The following is a 13,383-nucleotide window of genomic DNA, read 5'->3' on the forward strand; positions in this document are numbered from 1 at the left end:
TTGTCTTGAACACACCTGCTGGGGGTCTCTGTAATGAGTTGATGAGAGGGTAGGCCGAGCTCAGCCTGTGTAGATGCAAGACCCTTTCTCTTTTTCCAACTGAAGGAAAATGCACTCACAACCTTCCTGCACACTCCAATTGCACGGTCAACTCCGTGGTCTTTCCCACCGTGTGCTGTTAAAATAGAGAGCAAGAAAACACATTTAATATAGCAGTCCACTCTTCTAGTGACCAAGAATTTTTACATTTTGAAGAGAATGCTCCTACATAATTTTAGATAACGAATCTATGAAAAACATGCTGTGCAACACGACTGTGAAGTCGATGTCCGAAGCATTGAAGATGGGTCCACTGTTTTATCTTCATCGCTTTGATCATGTTGGTTCCACTATCAGTGGTCACGCACACCTGTCGTTCCTCTGCAAGTTTCCAGGAGGCTAATTATTTCCCCTGTATGATCGAGCAAGAACTTCTCAGTTTCCATTCTGCATCAACGTAATGAACTGTGAGGCTCATGGCTGAAGAGTACGACTACTCCACAGGTCAGTCGTCGTGGAAAAGAAAGATGCGTTATAAAGCTGTTTTTTTTCCGCGTGTTTCCGTGTACATTCGGGGAATTGCGGCTCCTGTAAAATGTTTGCGGCTTGGTAACTTGTATCTTGGATCAACGGTGTGTAGCATCTATATGAACCCCTGCTTTTCCACGGTGTGTATGGGAACCATGTCCTTTGCGATATGAAATACCACAGCATTTGTTATTTCTTGCCATCGGTGTGACTTTTTATCACATGGAATGGCGTTGGAAAATGATGCCGCTGGATCTGTCGAGGTGGATCTGTCGTCTTTGGATGGCTGACTGTGTTATTTTCATCTCTTAATTTTGTGCATTCGAGCCATTCAGCCTGGCGTCTCTGTCGCAAATGCTGAAATAAATTAGTTGTGCTGCCACTGCCGGTTGCAACTGACTTTCGACATATCTTGCATTTGACCGAAGTTTGTTTGACATCTGACCTCTCAAATCCGAACCGTTTCCAAACCACTGAAGAAACATTACTACCTTTCTTTGACACAAGGTCATCCTGATGCGAAGAGCCAGGCCTCTCCATGATGTCCGTTCTACGTTACTGATTCCCCATAAAGCGCGCTCGTGAGCGGTTGAGGCGCGATCAGGTTGATCATCAAGTATTTCCAAAGTATCTAATTGGATGCGCATGATAAACTTTTTTAAAAATCTCGATGTCTCGATTTAACAAAAATGTAATTGTGTTAAAACGTAAATTCGAATTAATCTAAATTAATCGGTCACAGAGCCGAAAATCATTCCCTACATCCCAAACACAGCCACAACTAATAGAACTGGGTTTGTTAGGTTTAAAGTGTCCGTGCAAATAATCAAACATTAGACAATAGTCGATTGTTTTGGGGCACAGGGGGACCCCCAAATAAAATTCTCCTGAGGGGCCCGTAAAGGCTTGGTCCTGCTACTGACAGATGTCGCAGCCTCTTGATGACTGAAATCACTGCCGTCTTCTCATACATTGGATAAAAGTCAGGCTTTAAAAAAATAGTTGCATTTGTATGAGCTCGTTGGACACTGGTGTGCACCGGGCTGCTGCTTTTGACACAGCGCTGTTAAATAAACAATGCCGCAAACAAGCGTCTCGTGTGCGTTTCGGGTTAAAGAACGTGTTTCATAATGTGACAACTGAAAACCAACAGAGTGATGAAACTGCAGGACATTTTCTCAATATGCGACGTGCGGGACAAGGGGTGAAAATGCTGTGCGGTACAACGCAAAGCGCGACGGGTGCTCACCCTAGTGCCAGGACTGTAATGGCGGCGCCGTTGACGTACGATTCAGCGGCCAATGCGCGTTCTAGGTATTTATTACGTCTATGCGCAGGTTACGTACGCTATTTGCGTACGACTACGTTGGCATTTGTCTGTGTGCTTGCTCGTCCCATCTTCTTTGCTGAGTGTGACCGCCGGACGCTGTCTGCATTGCTTACAGGGGTACGTGTGAATATTATCCTTTTATCACAGATAAACGTTTAACTGCTCGTGCTCTTATGATGCAATTTAATTAAGTGTAACGCATATGTGAAATTGTATCATTGAACTTCGAGGATGATGTCGCGAGCAGGGCCTGAACCATTAAACCTGCTCGTGCATTGATGCTCTTTATTCAGGCATTTAAGTTAATGCACATATCGCGAGGAACGAAGATTAATTTAAACATACCGTGTTTGTTCACGGGGCTCGAGACACCGTAGAATAAATAAATTGTGCAAACGTGTTGTAATGCATCGATCGCGCGCTCGTGTGCTCGCGCACGTAACGTTATCATTGTTTCGTGCATAACCTGATGATGGTTTAAAATACACAAAACACGTGGACAGTAATGCACAGACTGCGTGATATATTCTTGGAAAAGGGATGTGCTGTGGATCGGACATCACTGAACAGTTGTTTTCTTAAAATATTGTCTTTAGTGAGGTTGACATTGTTTCTTGTGGTCATTTAATTTCTACAGTTTCTTATAAAATGCTTCGATGTCGAAAAAAAAACCTTGAACATCAGTGTTCATTCTGCCTCAAGATAGTTTTTCAGTTTTCTTCCAGCAGTTTGCATATGAGCATTATCTGGATTTTAACAAACCCATAGCGGTCAAGTTGTAATGTACATGGAAGTCTGTACTTTCACAGTATAGTCACGTATAATAAAACTGTGTCGAATGCAGATGCTCTTTCAGTAAAAACATCTTTTCACTGGGCCACAGACTGCTGGGTTTTAAGATTTTAGTTCAACATCAGATGGTTTTTTTACAAGGACTGCAAACTTGCCAATTTTGTGTGATAAGATGACTTAAAGATGTGAAAATAACTTTTAGAAATCTGGATTTTCCAAGATTATAATGGTTTGTGTTTCACACTGGTTTAGGACTTATAATGGTAAAAATCTAATAATTTTGAGTCCATTATCTAAATATTGAGGAAGGTGAAATCTCTATAACAAAGTTGATTTGTTGTAAATAAATAACATTGAGGTTAAATGGACCCATCTGTTAGTGAGCCACTCCCTGTGTCCTACACATGACCTCTGGTGACCTCTGTCACTGCAGCTTCAGTGTAAGGCAGTGTCTCTCTCTCCCTGTGTTGCAGATAATGGCTGTTCCTCCAACGTACGTTGACCTGGGCAAATCCGCCAGGGACATTTTCACCAAAGGATATGGTTTGTCTTTCATATGAGACTACATCTAATGTTCTACGACTGTTTTCATGCATGGCTAATCTGTTAAGTATTTCTCTGAGTCTGTAGTAAATCATTCATCTGAGTGTGATTGTCCTCTGTAGAGGGTCACAGCTGAGACGCTGAGGTCCTGTCAATGGCTTTTGTTTTTCTAATCAATAATGTTCATTATGAGCATTCGCTTTTTCAACATGACATTCTGTAAGCTTATTATCAATCACACACTTTATGTTGTGTGGCAGTGACATGTTTTTTTTTGTCGTTTAGGATTTGGTCTAATCAAGTTGGACTTAAAAACGAGATCAGAAAATGGTTTGGTAAGCAGCCTGAAGATTCTTATACATATTCATGAGCGTCACTATTTCACATGGCTAATGCGAAGTATGTGATGTATGAGAAAGGCAATACATATGTAGTAAAGCGCAAAAAAACTCATTGCATGAGATTGTAGTGATAAGCCATGGATACTGGTGTTATTTATTATTTATTGAACATAAAACCGTGAAGAGATGAGCTTAAACAGTTCATGTTTGTTCTGGTTGTGTTTGTCAAACGCTGCATAATTGATGTCGATGGGATAGTATTGTGTTCTCTCATGTTATTGTAGGAATTCAAAAGCTCTGGCTCAGCGAACACGGAGACCAGTAAGGTGGCTGGGACGCTGGAGACCAAATACAAGTGGGCCGAACACGGTCTGACTTTCACTGAAAAGTGGAACACTGACAACACTCTCGGGACGGAGATAACCCTCGAGGACCAGGTAACGCTAGTTTTGTCTTCTCTGTACGAGTATACACCTTTACTATTGAATTACAACTACTTCATTTATCCTCCTCCTGACAGTGTCTGACATAATAACATGTCCTAATAAAAACACTCTTCCATTAGTATTGTTTACTGCTATAGCGGTTTGATGGCAAGGGTTTAGCACTTCACTTGTCAGCTCAGATGTAAATGAGGACTCAAATCCAGTGGCATGTTAAGATTAGCCACAAATTACTGCGTAAACATTGAGCAAGCATAAGACGGATGTGGAGCACTTACTATTAACTGCACTTTATATTTATATGGATGACATTCTTGTGTATTTTCTTCCCTCAGTTGGCCAAAGGACTGAAGCTGACGTTCGATTCCTCATTTTCTCCAAACACGGGGTGACTAAACTAGCACTGTCATTCATGCTGGACTTTTCATCAGGTGATATGGTGAACGTATAATTCTTCTGGTGTTTTGCTGGCTTCTCTCGTAGCAAAAAGAGCGGTAAGATCAAGAGCAGCTTCCAGCGTGAGCACATTAACCTGGGCTGTGATGTGGACCACGACATCAACGGCACGGCGGTGCACGGAGCCGCGGTTGTGGGCTTTGAGGGCTGGCTCGCCGGTTACCAGATGACGTTTGAAGCCGGGAGGAACCGCATCACTCAGAGCAACTTTGCCGTCGGCTACAAGACTGACGAGTTTCAGCTCCACACAAACGTGTATGTAGAGTTGCACGGTGTACCGGTGCTACGGTAGCATCGCGATGCTAAAGCTTCAAAATACCCGCGAAGCCTCTCTATTTTCGAAACGGTAGTACCGTAGTTAATGTTGCATATGGGCATTAATATTCATTTTAACACTTACATCTGCCTTTTTGCGGTGTTTATCTCCAAAATGAATGTGTGTTTTGAATGTCTCGGACGAGTTAATGATTCAAATTGGTGATTTGAACGAGTTGGTTAAATGATTCACGAACTCAGTGGAAAATTGACGCCACCTACTGGCCGTTTTAGTTCTGCATTTAAAGTAAGCCTAATATTTCCCTTTATAAAGACTGCTGTATCAATGAAATTTGTCCAACATTTGAATTAGTTCCTACGTGAAAAATGATCTAGTGTACTTTAGTATTTACTACAGTAAACTACTAAAACTCATAGATACTAGTGTTTTTGAGTCTTATAAGAGTAAATATTGAAGTATACTACAGTATTTATAGTATTTACAAATGACTAAATGTAATTGTATTTGCTACAATTTATCCAATTACTACAGTTAATACAACAACATATTCTAGTGCAAAGTATAATACAGTTTACTATAGTAAATACTAGGGATGTAACGGTATCAACATTTCACAATACGATAGTACCTCGATATGAAGACTACGGTACGATATTTATTGAATTTTGTGCAGGAAAAAAAACAAAACAAATGAAGACTTGGAAAAATGTGGCATAAGTGTTTATTAAACTATGACTGAACAAAGATCACATTTATTATTTTTAGATTAGGTCATTTTAAAGTGCAAAGAACAGTAATATAATAGCATAAAAATTTATAACATAAAAATTGAGAACATGAAACATGAAAAAATTAAAATGAAAAAAGTTTGAGTTGTTTGTCAACTTTTAACAACTCACAACCAGTCAGGTACTCGCCTCATTCACTGCTTCACTCACTGCTATTTGTTTTTCTCCTCGTATCATCATGAAACTTTTCGGGGTGATGTAACAAATGGCTCTTCATATTCGTCGTATTCCCCGAATTGTTCTTCACCGCAGTCTGGCAGTGTCTGCATATTGTTTTTTGTCTGTCAGTCACCTTTTCTCGTTTCTTGTTACGGGAAAACCGAAATGCTTCCACACATGCGATTAGGGATGGGCGATATGGCCCTAAAACTCTATCACGATAATTCCTGGTATTTCTTGCGATAACGATAAAAATGACGGTATATCCTTAACGCCATCCACCGCTGTTTTTTTGCATCAAGTGATAGTAGATGCATGTAGTCTAGACCCTCAGAAAAACAAATATTATCAAAAAGTAAAACTTACCCCAAATCAAACAGCTCCTAAAATATACCTACAGTAGTTTTGTAAATATAAAATATAATAGTGAGATTCGACTTCAAAAGGTTGTAGTAAAGAAAAGTTAAATGAACTAAAGCTCAATAAACACATCATGTCATACCTAAAACTGTATATATTCTATTGTTGGGCGGAAACGATCGATCGCATCACGCTGTCAATCACTCTCTCTTGAACTGTGTGAACCTTCTCTTCTCACAGCAACATACACTGAATCTGTCTATGACTCGCGCTACAGAAAGAGAACAGAAAAATGCGGATAAAAGAAATCTAATTAAATAATCCATGCTTTTATACGCTCATAAACGTATTTAAAATAACGTAATACAAACTCGCATTTTGTACTGTATGTGAACAGGCAGCAGTGCTGTGCACGCTGTGTCGCTATGAAAGCACATGTGGGCGCGAGCTGCGCACGGGACGCTCCGTTCATCCTGTATATAACAGGCAAGAAATCATATTAAACAATTTGCACACGCGCGCATAACATCTATGGAGGACTAAACCTGCAAAAATTATAAATAAATAAATGTATAAATAAATAAATATATAAACGAATAAATGTAATAATATGAAAATAAATAAAGGAATGAATGGTTTGATAAAACAAAATAATTCGTTTTAGCTATTATTGATCTTATCTTTAACTTTTTTTTCATTTTTTAAATTGATTTATTATTTTTTGTGTCCATTTTTTAATTATTTTTAATTATTATTATTATTTTATTTTTAGATTATTTTATTTATCTTTCCTTTTATTTTTACATTTATTCATTTATACATTTATTTTTATATTTATTTATTATCGCATGTATTTATTTCCACTTTTATTTATTTATTCTTGAATTTATTCTTACTTTTCTGTGTCTTGTATGGGTTGGTCTTGCCTACTATTGGTTCAGCGTAGATTGAAGCGTTTGATCGATTACTCTTGACTTGTTTTGGACTAACGTCACGTCACTCACTGATCGTTTACTTCGTGTATAACGTTAAGTAACTATGGCGGGCGCACAATTAGCTAGAGAGTTAAAGCATTTAGCCAATGAAGTCGATAACCATGCATCAAATGACTGTGTGTCATTTAGATTAGGTGCGCTTAGGTGCGCGTTACAGATTGACGTCATTTTTCTTAGATTGATTTAACTAATTTATTTATTACAGTTCATTTAAATGCTCACCATAGTTAAAATGTAGGTAAGTTATGAAAATGTACTAAAGATATCAAATTAAGTTCTGATAATCAGATGTATTATTTATTCATATTTATCTTCTGGCTATATCATATGTATACAGTAGGAAGATAGACAACATATATAACAATAAAGTATGAATATGCACAAACAATGAGAGTACAGTATATGACTAAACTGGTGTTCATGGGGTCTGTACTGTAGGTCTTTATCGCTCTTCACTCTCTATTAGATGTGCACTTTTAGTGTGTTGCGACTCTCTGTCTTTAGGTTTGTTTATTCTCGGGCTTGTTTTTGCACTGCAAGTCTCTGGTGACTCCTCAAGCGTCTCCCAAAACTGGAGGTAGAAGCGCGTCACATCAAAGCGCTCTTGCACGCGCTTGCGAGCATCATCGCGCATTTCACCTCAAGTTTCACCTTGGCTCGCCTGAAGTTAAACTTTATAAAACTATTAACAGCTTTTCAAAACAACCTGACTTCTGAAATATGTGTTGAGAATGAGCTTTTTTAAATGCTGGCGCAGATCCCTGCACGAGCACTGCGGGTGAGAGAAGCGCCGGACTGGAGAGGATCACTAAACTACAGACTGAAAGAAGGTCAAAAGAATGTTTGATACGTTCATTTGTTACGGGTGGATTAATTCATTCGTTTTTTTCAGAATAGCACCTAATTTGCAGAGCGCCGAGTTAACCACGCCCACTTATTTACATTCCGCGGAATACACGGAATAGAAAAATCTCTTACGGTTGACATTTTATTCCGCGGTAACGGAATATTCCGTCATTCCGCCCAGCCCTAGCTTCAACAATTTGTAAATCCGTTTCTATGCCACTAGCGACATCCGCCACTTTCGCTCAACTTGATCTGTAGCGGCAGCAGAGCGCAGAGGATGATGGGCACGCATGGGTTGATGGGAATTGTAGTTCCCGCTTCCCTCAACTCGCTCCATTTGGCTGAAAAAACTACACTCTGCCTGGAAGATCTATCGTCATGCGACCACGATAGTATCGGAAAAAAATGCTATCGCGATACTTCGATATTTACAATACGTTACATCCCTAGTACATACAAATGTTTAATCTAAATCTGTGTTTTTTGTATAGATTTGAATTATATGGCACAGCATCGTGATACTACTTGGTATCGAGATACTTCAGCTGGTATAGTATCGTAAGACATGTTTATGGTACCGTGACAACCCTACGTGTATGTACTAATGTACTTGCCACCTGAATCACAGAGTCCACCCTGTCCACGTTGTGTTTAGTTACAAGGGAGGGTTATTTTTATACATGTTCATTCCCTGGCGATTGGATTTGTCCAGGGCTTTGCGGCAGGACAGGCACACTAACACTGCTACCCGCTGGTCAGATGGCCACTGACTGTGAGGTCAAATGTCACGTCTTATTTAAAGAGGAAGTTTGGTAACCACTGTAATACCAGCAAAAATAGGGAAAAATTCTTCTGCATAGATGATATTTTAATCAAATCCATAACTTAGCTTCTCTATTAAATGATGTGTTTCTACTTCACAGGAATGATGGCACAGAGTTTGGTGGCTCAATTTATCAGAAGGTGAATGATAACCTGGAGACAGCCGTGAATCTGGCCTGGACTGCTGGCAACAGCAACACACGCTTCGGCATCGCTGCCAAGTATCAGATCGATGCCGAGGCTTCCTTCTCGGTACATGTTGTGGCTCTGTTGTTGAATTGCAATGCGCAGCATTTTAGTAGCAATATACAAAATTATATTTATAGATAATACATTTTTGAATATATTCTGTTTTATCATTTCACAACATAATAGGATTTTCATTAAATATTGCTGTTTAGCTGTTTTCTGACCAGAGATGTGTAAGACTTAAGCTCAGTTTATACTCCCGCTGCGTCGTTGTCTGCTTTGACAGGCAATGACCACTAGGCGTCAGTGTCCACGCACGTGTTGCTGGTGTAACCAAGACAAGAGCCGAATAAGAAGCAGCTCGTTTGAGAAGCATTAGCAGTGATAGCGGCAAGTAAACAGTCACTTTTGTTGCAGCTTGAGATGTTAAATACAAAGAACAAATAATTTACTTAGATAATTCATTGGGAAATGCATTTGAGTGAACATGACGCTATCGCAGAGATTTTTGACCTGAGGGAGGGGTTCAAACAGACCAATCACAGCGCTTGCGTTGAGTTGACGCATTGTTACATTTTTGGAGAGGTGCGCGTCAGGCTACGGTGTAGGGTACGCCTCTCTGCATAGGCTACGGCGTAGGTCTTACGCACAAGTATAAACTGAGCTTTAGTCCACATGTCCATTCTGACATGAATTTATCACCCTGAAGTCATTTCACAACTGTAACACCTTGTCTACACTGGACGCGGCGCGATGCGACGTGACACATGGCTTGTTCTAATGGGATTGTCGCGCTGCATCGTGCCATGTCCGGTGTGGACAAATTTTGAAATTATAATGGGTTCTATTGTCGCACCGCGCCGCATCCGGTGTAGACACGGTGTAAGACATCTTCAGAACACATATTAAGATTCATTTCTAATTTTATGACGTGATGAGAATCCATTTTGTGTGCAAAAAAACAATTATCTTCCGTGTCAGTCATGTGTTTACATCTTTATTTCTATTCTACACCATAGCCAGAGTATGAAATCGTTCTATTTTGTATTAACGTTTATTCAGTTAATTTACCAGAAACGTGCATAAAAACTTGAACTGTGACGTTCGTCTCTTTCTTAACAGGCCAAAGTGAACAATTCTTGTCTTGTTGGTCTTGGGTATACTCAAACCTTAAAACCCGGTAAGTGTTTATAAATGTGTGAAGAACTTCATACATACCAAATAATGTCACTTTTACAAGTGTTATGGGTTATTATGGATGTGATTGTTCCCTGTCTCTTGGTTCAGGTATTAAACTGACCCTATCTGCTCTTCTGGATGGGAAGAACATCAATGCTGGTGGTCACAAACTGGGTTTGGGTCTCGAGTTTGAGGCGTAGGCGGCCCAGGATTGCAATTATCCTGAAATGATTTTTTTTTAATACCTCCCTTCACAAACCTTGTTTATCTTAGATGCCCTGGCTAAGGAAATGTATTATTCTCACGGCTCACGGTTTCAGAGAGAGAAACAACTGTGCATTTAAGAAGAGTATCTATGAAATTAAAGACCTAATGAATTTTCAATACACTACATTTAATATTATTTATTACAGCACTGATCATGACGGAGATTTTACAGAGGTTTATTTTTTGGCTTGGAAACAGCTGGTAATAGTACGGTACAACATTCCAGATCCACAGTTTCTGTGAAGATCACTAAACCCCCTCACAGAAGGGACCAGAATTCACTCTGCTGTAGGAGCCCTTCACTCTTTAGCTATAGACACCAGACCAGAAGTGTGATTAGTGTTTGTGTCTCGTCTGTCTCTGTATGTGTTTGCGTGAAATCAGATATGAATCTTATCCATTTGTTACATGTATAGTTTTACTGCTGGGTACTGCCTTTACCTACATCTGTCCCTGAACAAACATCAGATGTCCCAGGGAAAAAGCTTCTTGTGAAATGTCTTCCATTTTTAAGTGTAGGTTTATGGTAATGTTGATTTAGAGGGATGTTTCATTTTAGTTGAATAAAACCTTTCAACATTCACTCTGCTGCATTCCCTTTCTTTTGCCAGAAATACATCTGCTGTTTGCATATATTGCCTAAGGATACCCAGATAGCACAGGTACGTCTGTAAAATGTCTGCTAAAGATCTGGAAAACATCTGCTGTGTAAAAACATCTGCTAAACATCTTAGAAAGAGCTGTTGTACATCCATTCTAAATCATAAACATCTTACAGACGTCTTCTAGAGGTCTATATGACATTTGACAGCAGATGTCTCGGAGATGTAGGGCAGATGAGCAAACAGTATCTGCCAGATGTCTTGCAGATGAAAATGCAGACATCAAATAGATGTCTGCCAGATGAACATGTGCTATCAGGGTATTCGTGGCACAGCAACCCATTATGTTAAATATGAAAACCCTTATGATTTTTTTTATTGTAGTTAAAAGCCTGGTAAGCAGAAATTACCCATGGTTTTACTGCAGTAACCATAGTTCGTAGTAATACTGGTTAAACAAATGGTAATAAATACAGTAGCACGGTTACTGCGGTGTCAAATAGACATCAAGGTGCCCGCTGGGTATAATAAAAAAAATAATAGGAAAATAATATGATATAGTAGAGGAAAACTTGGTTACATTTTATGTACAAACTGTAACGTGCCCATTAATTAAAGCTGTAATTTTTTTAAACGGGTGCGAAAATATTGCTGTATTTTTTAACGCGCGCGTGACCCCAGCGCGCACACGCGAGAGGGTGCTGCTCGCTGCAGAGCCAAGGGGGTGGAGCAAAGCTCCAGCTCCCCCTCGTGGGACCTAGTGGGCGAAGCTTGCGTTACTCTAGCCGCACGCACGCATGTACAGTCCATCCATCGGAATTTACACAATTTGCATCGCACGGTAAGAAAAAGCGTACATTAAAGATAAACTTAACATTGAGACATGTATACATTTTTTTCCATAGATCTATATAGCTGTCTCGACATTGCTAATTATTTTTCACTCCCTGACATATTAATCGGGACTAGGTTAACTTTAGCGTTACATAGGCATCCCATCCATTTAACATGTGTAACGTTAGTGTGTGTATTTTGAATCATAGTTTTTATTTATTGAGTTATTTAAATGTTTGTTTAACCTGCACAGATGCAACAGGATCCCCTGCTGTCTATTGAGAGATGCACAGTGTGCTGCATAAAATACCACTGTGCCTACTGTAAATTGATTTTTAACCATTTACACAAGCTCCAAAATCACGTAGCTAATCACATGCAAAATGCAGTTCAACAAGAAGGTACATGTGTGAATGGTTTAATTATACTACCATTCTGCTTTTGCTTGTTATAAACATTTCTTTCTGGAATTTAAAACTAAAAATATATTGATTGTTTAACATTTCCTTGTGCTGGGAAACGTTTGAGAAGTCGGAATCTCAGGGGTTCAAATACTTGTTGTTGTTGTTATAGACTATGCATTACAGTACATTACATTAGTTTAAATCATCGTAAAATTCATGAACAACTATATAAATACCCCAGACTCTTTTAGCTTATGTTGTGCTTTTGAGCAAGGCATTTCACCACAAAACCTCTTCCTAGGCAATGCACTATAAACATTTGACCATCATCAAGTGTGGTCTACTGCAGACCATCACCACATTTTCACTGCTGCTATTGCACTTCAACAGTAATCAGACGGGATGGAATTATTAAACATTTTAAAACCTGTAAAAACATCCGGACAGCCTCCATTGCCAGCAGCAGCACCAGCATCAGCAGCACCAGCACCACCTCCATCACCAGCATCAGCAGCACCACGTGCAAAAAGATTACGTGTCCGGCAACAAATCAGGGTGACTTGCAAACAATGTGGAATTCAGATAAATCAAAGGAACTTGCTGGTTCATATTAAAAGAAGACACAGGCAAAGGGTAACTGAAATTACAGCAAAACAACACCTGTAATGTATATGCATTAAAGCCAAAAATCGCTTCTGCATTCACTCTAATAACATTTGTTATTTGTTTGGAGTTTATACTAACGCAAATGAATGTCTGTGTTCTTATGAAAATCACCTTGTTTTATCCTGTATTTATTTTTTACAGGTGTGAGGAGTGATGGAACAATACTTCTGTGAACTGAACTGTAATGCATTATGAAAATGTATGGCAGATCTGTTTGAGATCATACTTTTTTCAGCTAGCTATGATTTTCTGTTGGGTTTTGGGGTTAGCACGTGTTATGTTGTGTATCTTGTCATGTGTGTATGGGTGAATGTCCTAGCACGTGGAGGCTGTCTGACAAACTCATGTGTTCACTGTAGAAGTCTAAGTAGCCTAAGTGTTCCCCATCAGCCGCTACTGATCTCCTCCTCATTAACCTCAGTGTTGTCACCTGGTGTCTATCAACCTCACCTCTTTAAAGCCACTGCCACTTATCACTGTTCCTTGTGCGATCGTTGACGTTAGTCACTCTGTACCTAAAAGT

General features: G+C 39.5%; 1 protein-coding gene across 1 annotated transcript; it reads left to right on the forward strand.

Annotated features, from left to right (window-relative positions):
• Positions 1-1,735: 1,735 nt before the first annotated feature.
• vdac1 (voltage-dependent anion channel 1) lies at positions 1,736-10,937 on the forward strand. Its single transcript, XM_057360755.1, has 9 exons — positions 1,736-2,014; positions 3,163-3,232; positions 3,518-3,567; positions 3,858-4,010; positions 4,352-4,404; positions 4,500-4,727; positions 8,821-8,971; positions 10,031-10,088; positions 10,196-10,937. The coding sequence occupies exons 1-9, from the start codon at positions 1,751-1,753 to the stop codon at positions 10,285-10,287; spliced, it is 1,119 nt and encodes a 372-aa protein (XP_057216738.1). The 5' UTR covers positions 1,736-1,750; the 3' UTR covers positions 10,288-10,937.
• Positions 10,938-13,383: the final 2,446 nt, after the last annotated feature.

This window comes from Triplophysa rosa, linkage group LG19, assembly GCF_024868665.1.
Source record: "Triplophysa rosa linkage group LG19, Trosa_1v2, whole genome shotgun sequence".
NCBI classification, from domain to species: domain Eukaryota; kingdom Metazoa; phylum Chordata; class Actinopteri; order Cypriniformes; family Nemacheilidae; genus Triplophysa; species Triplophysa rosa.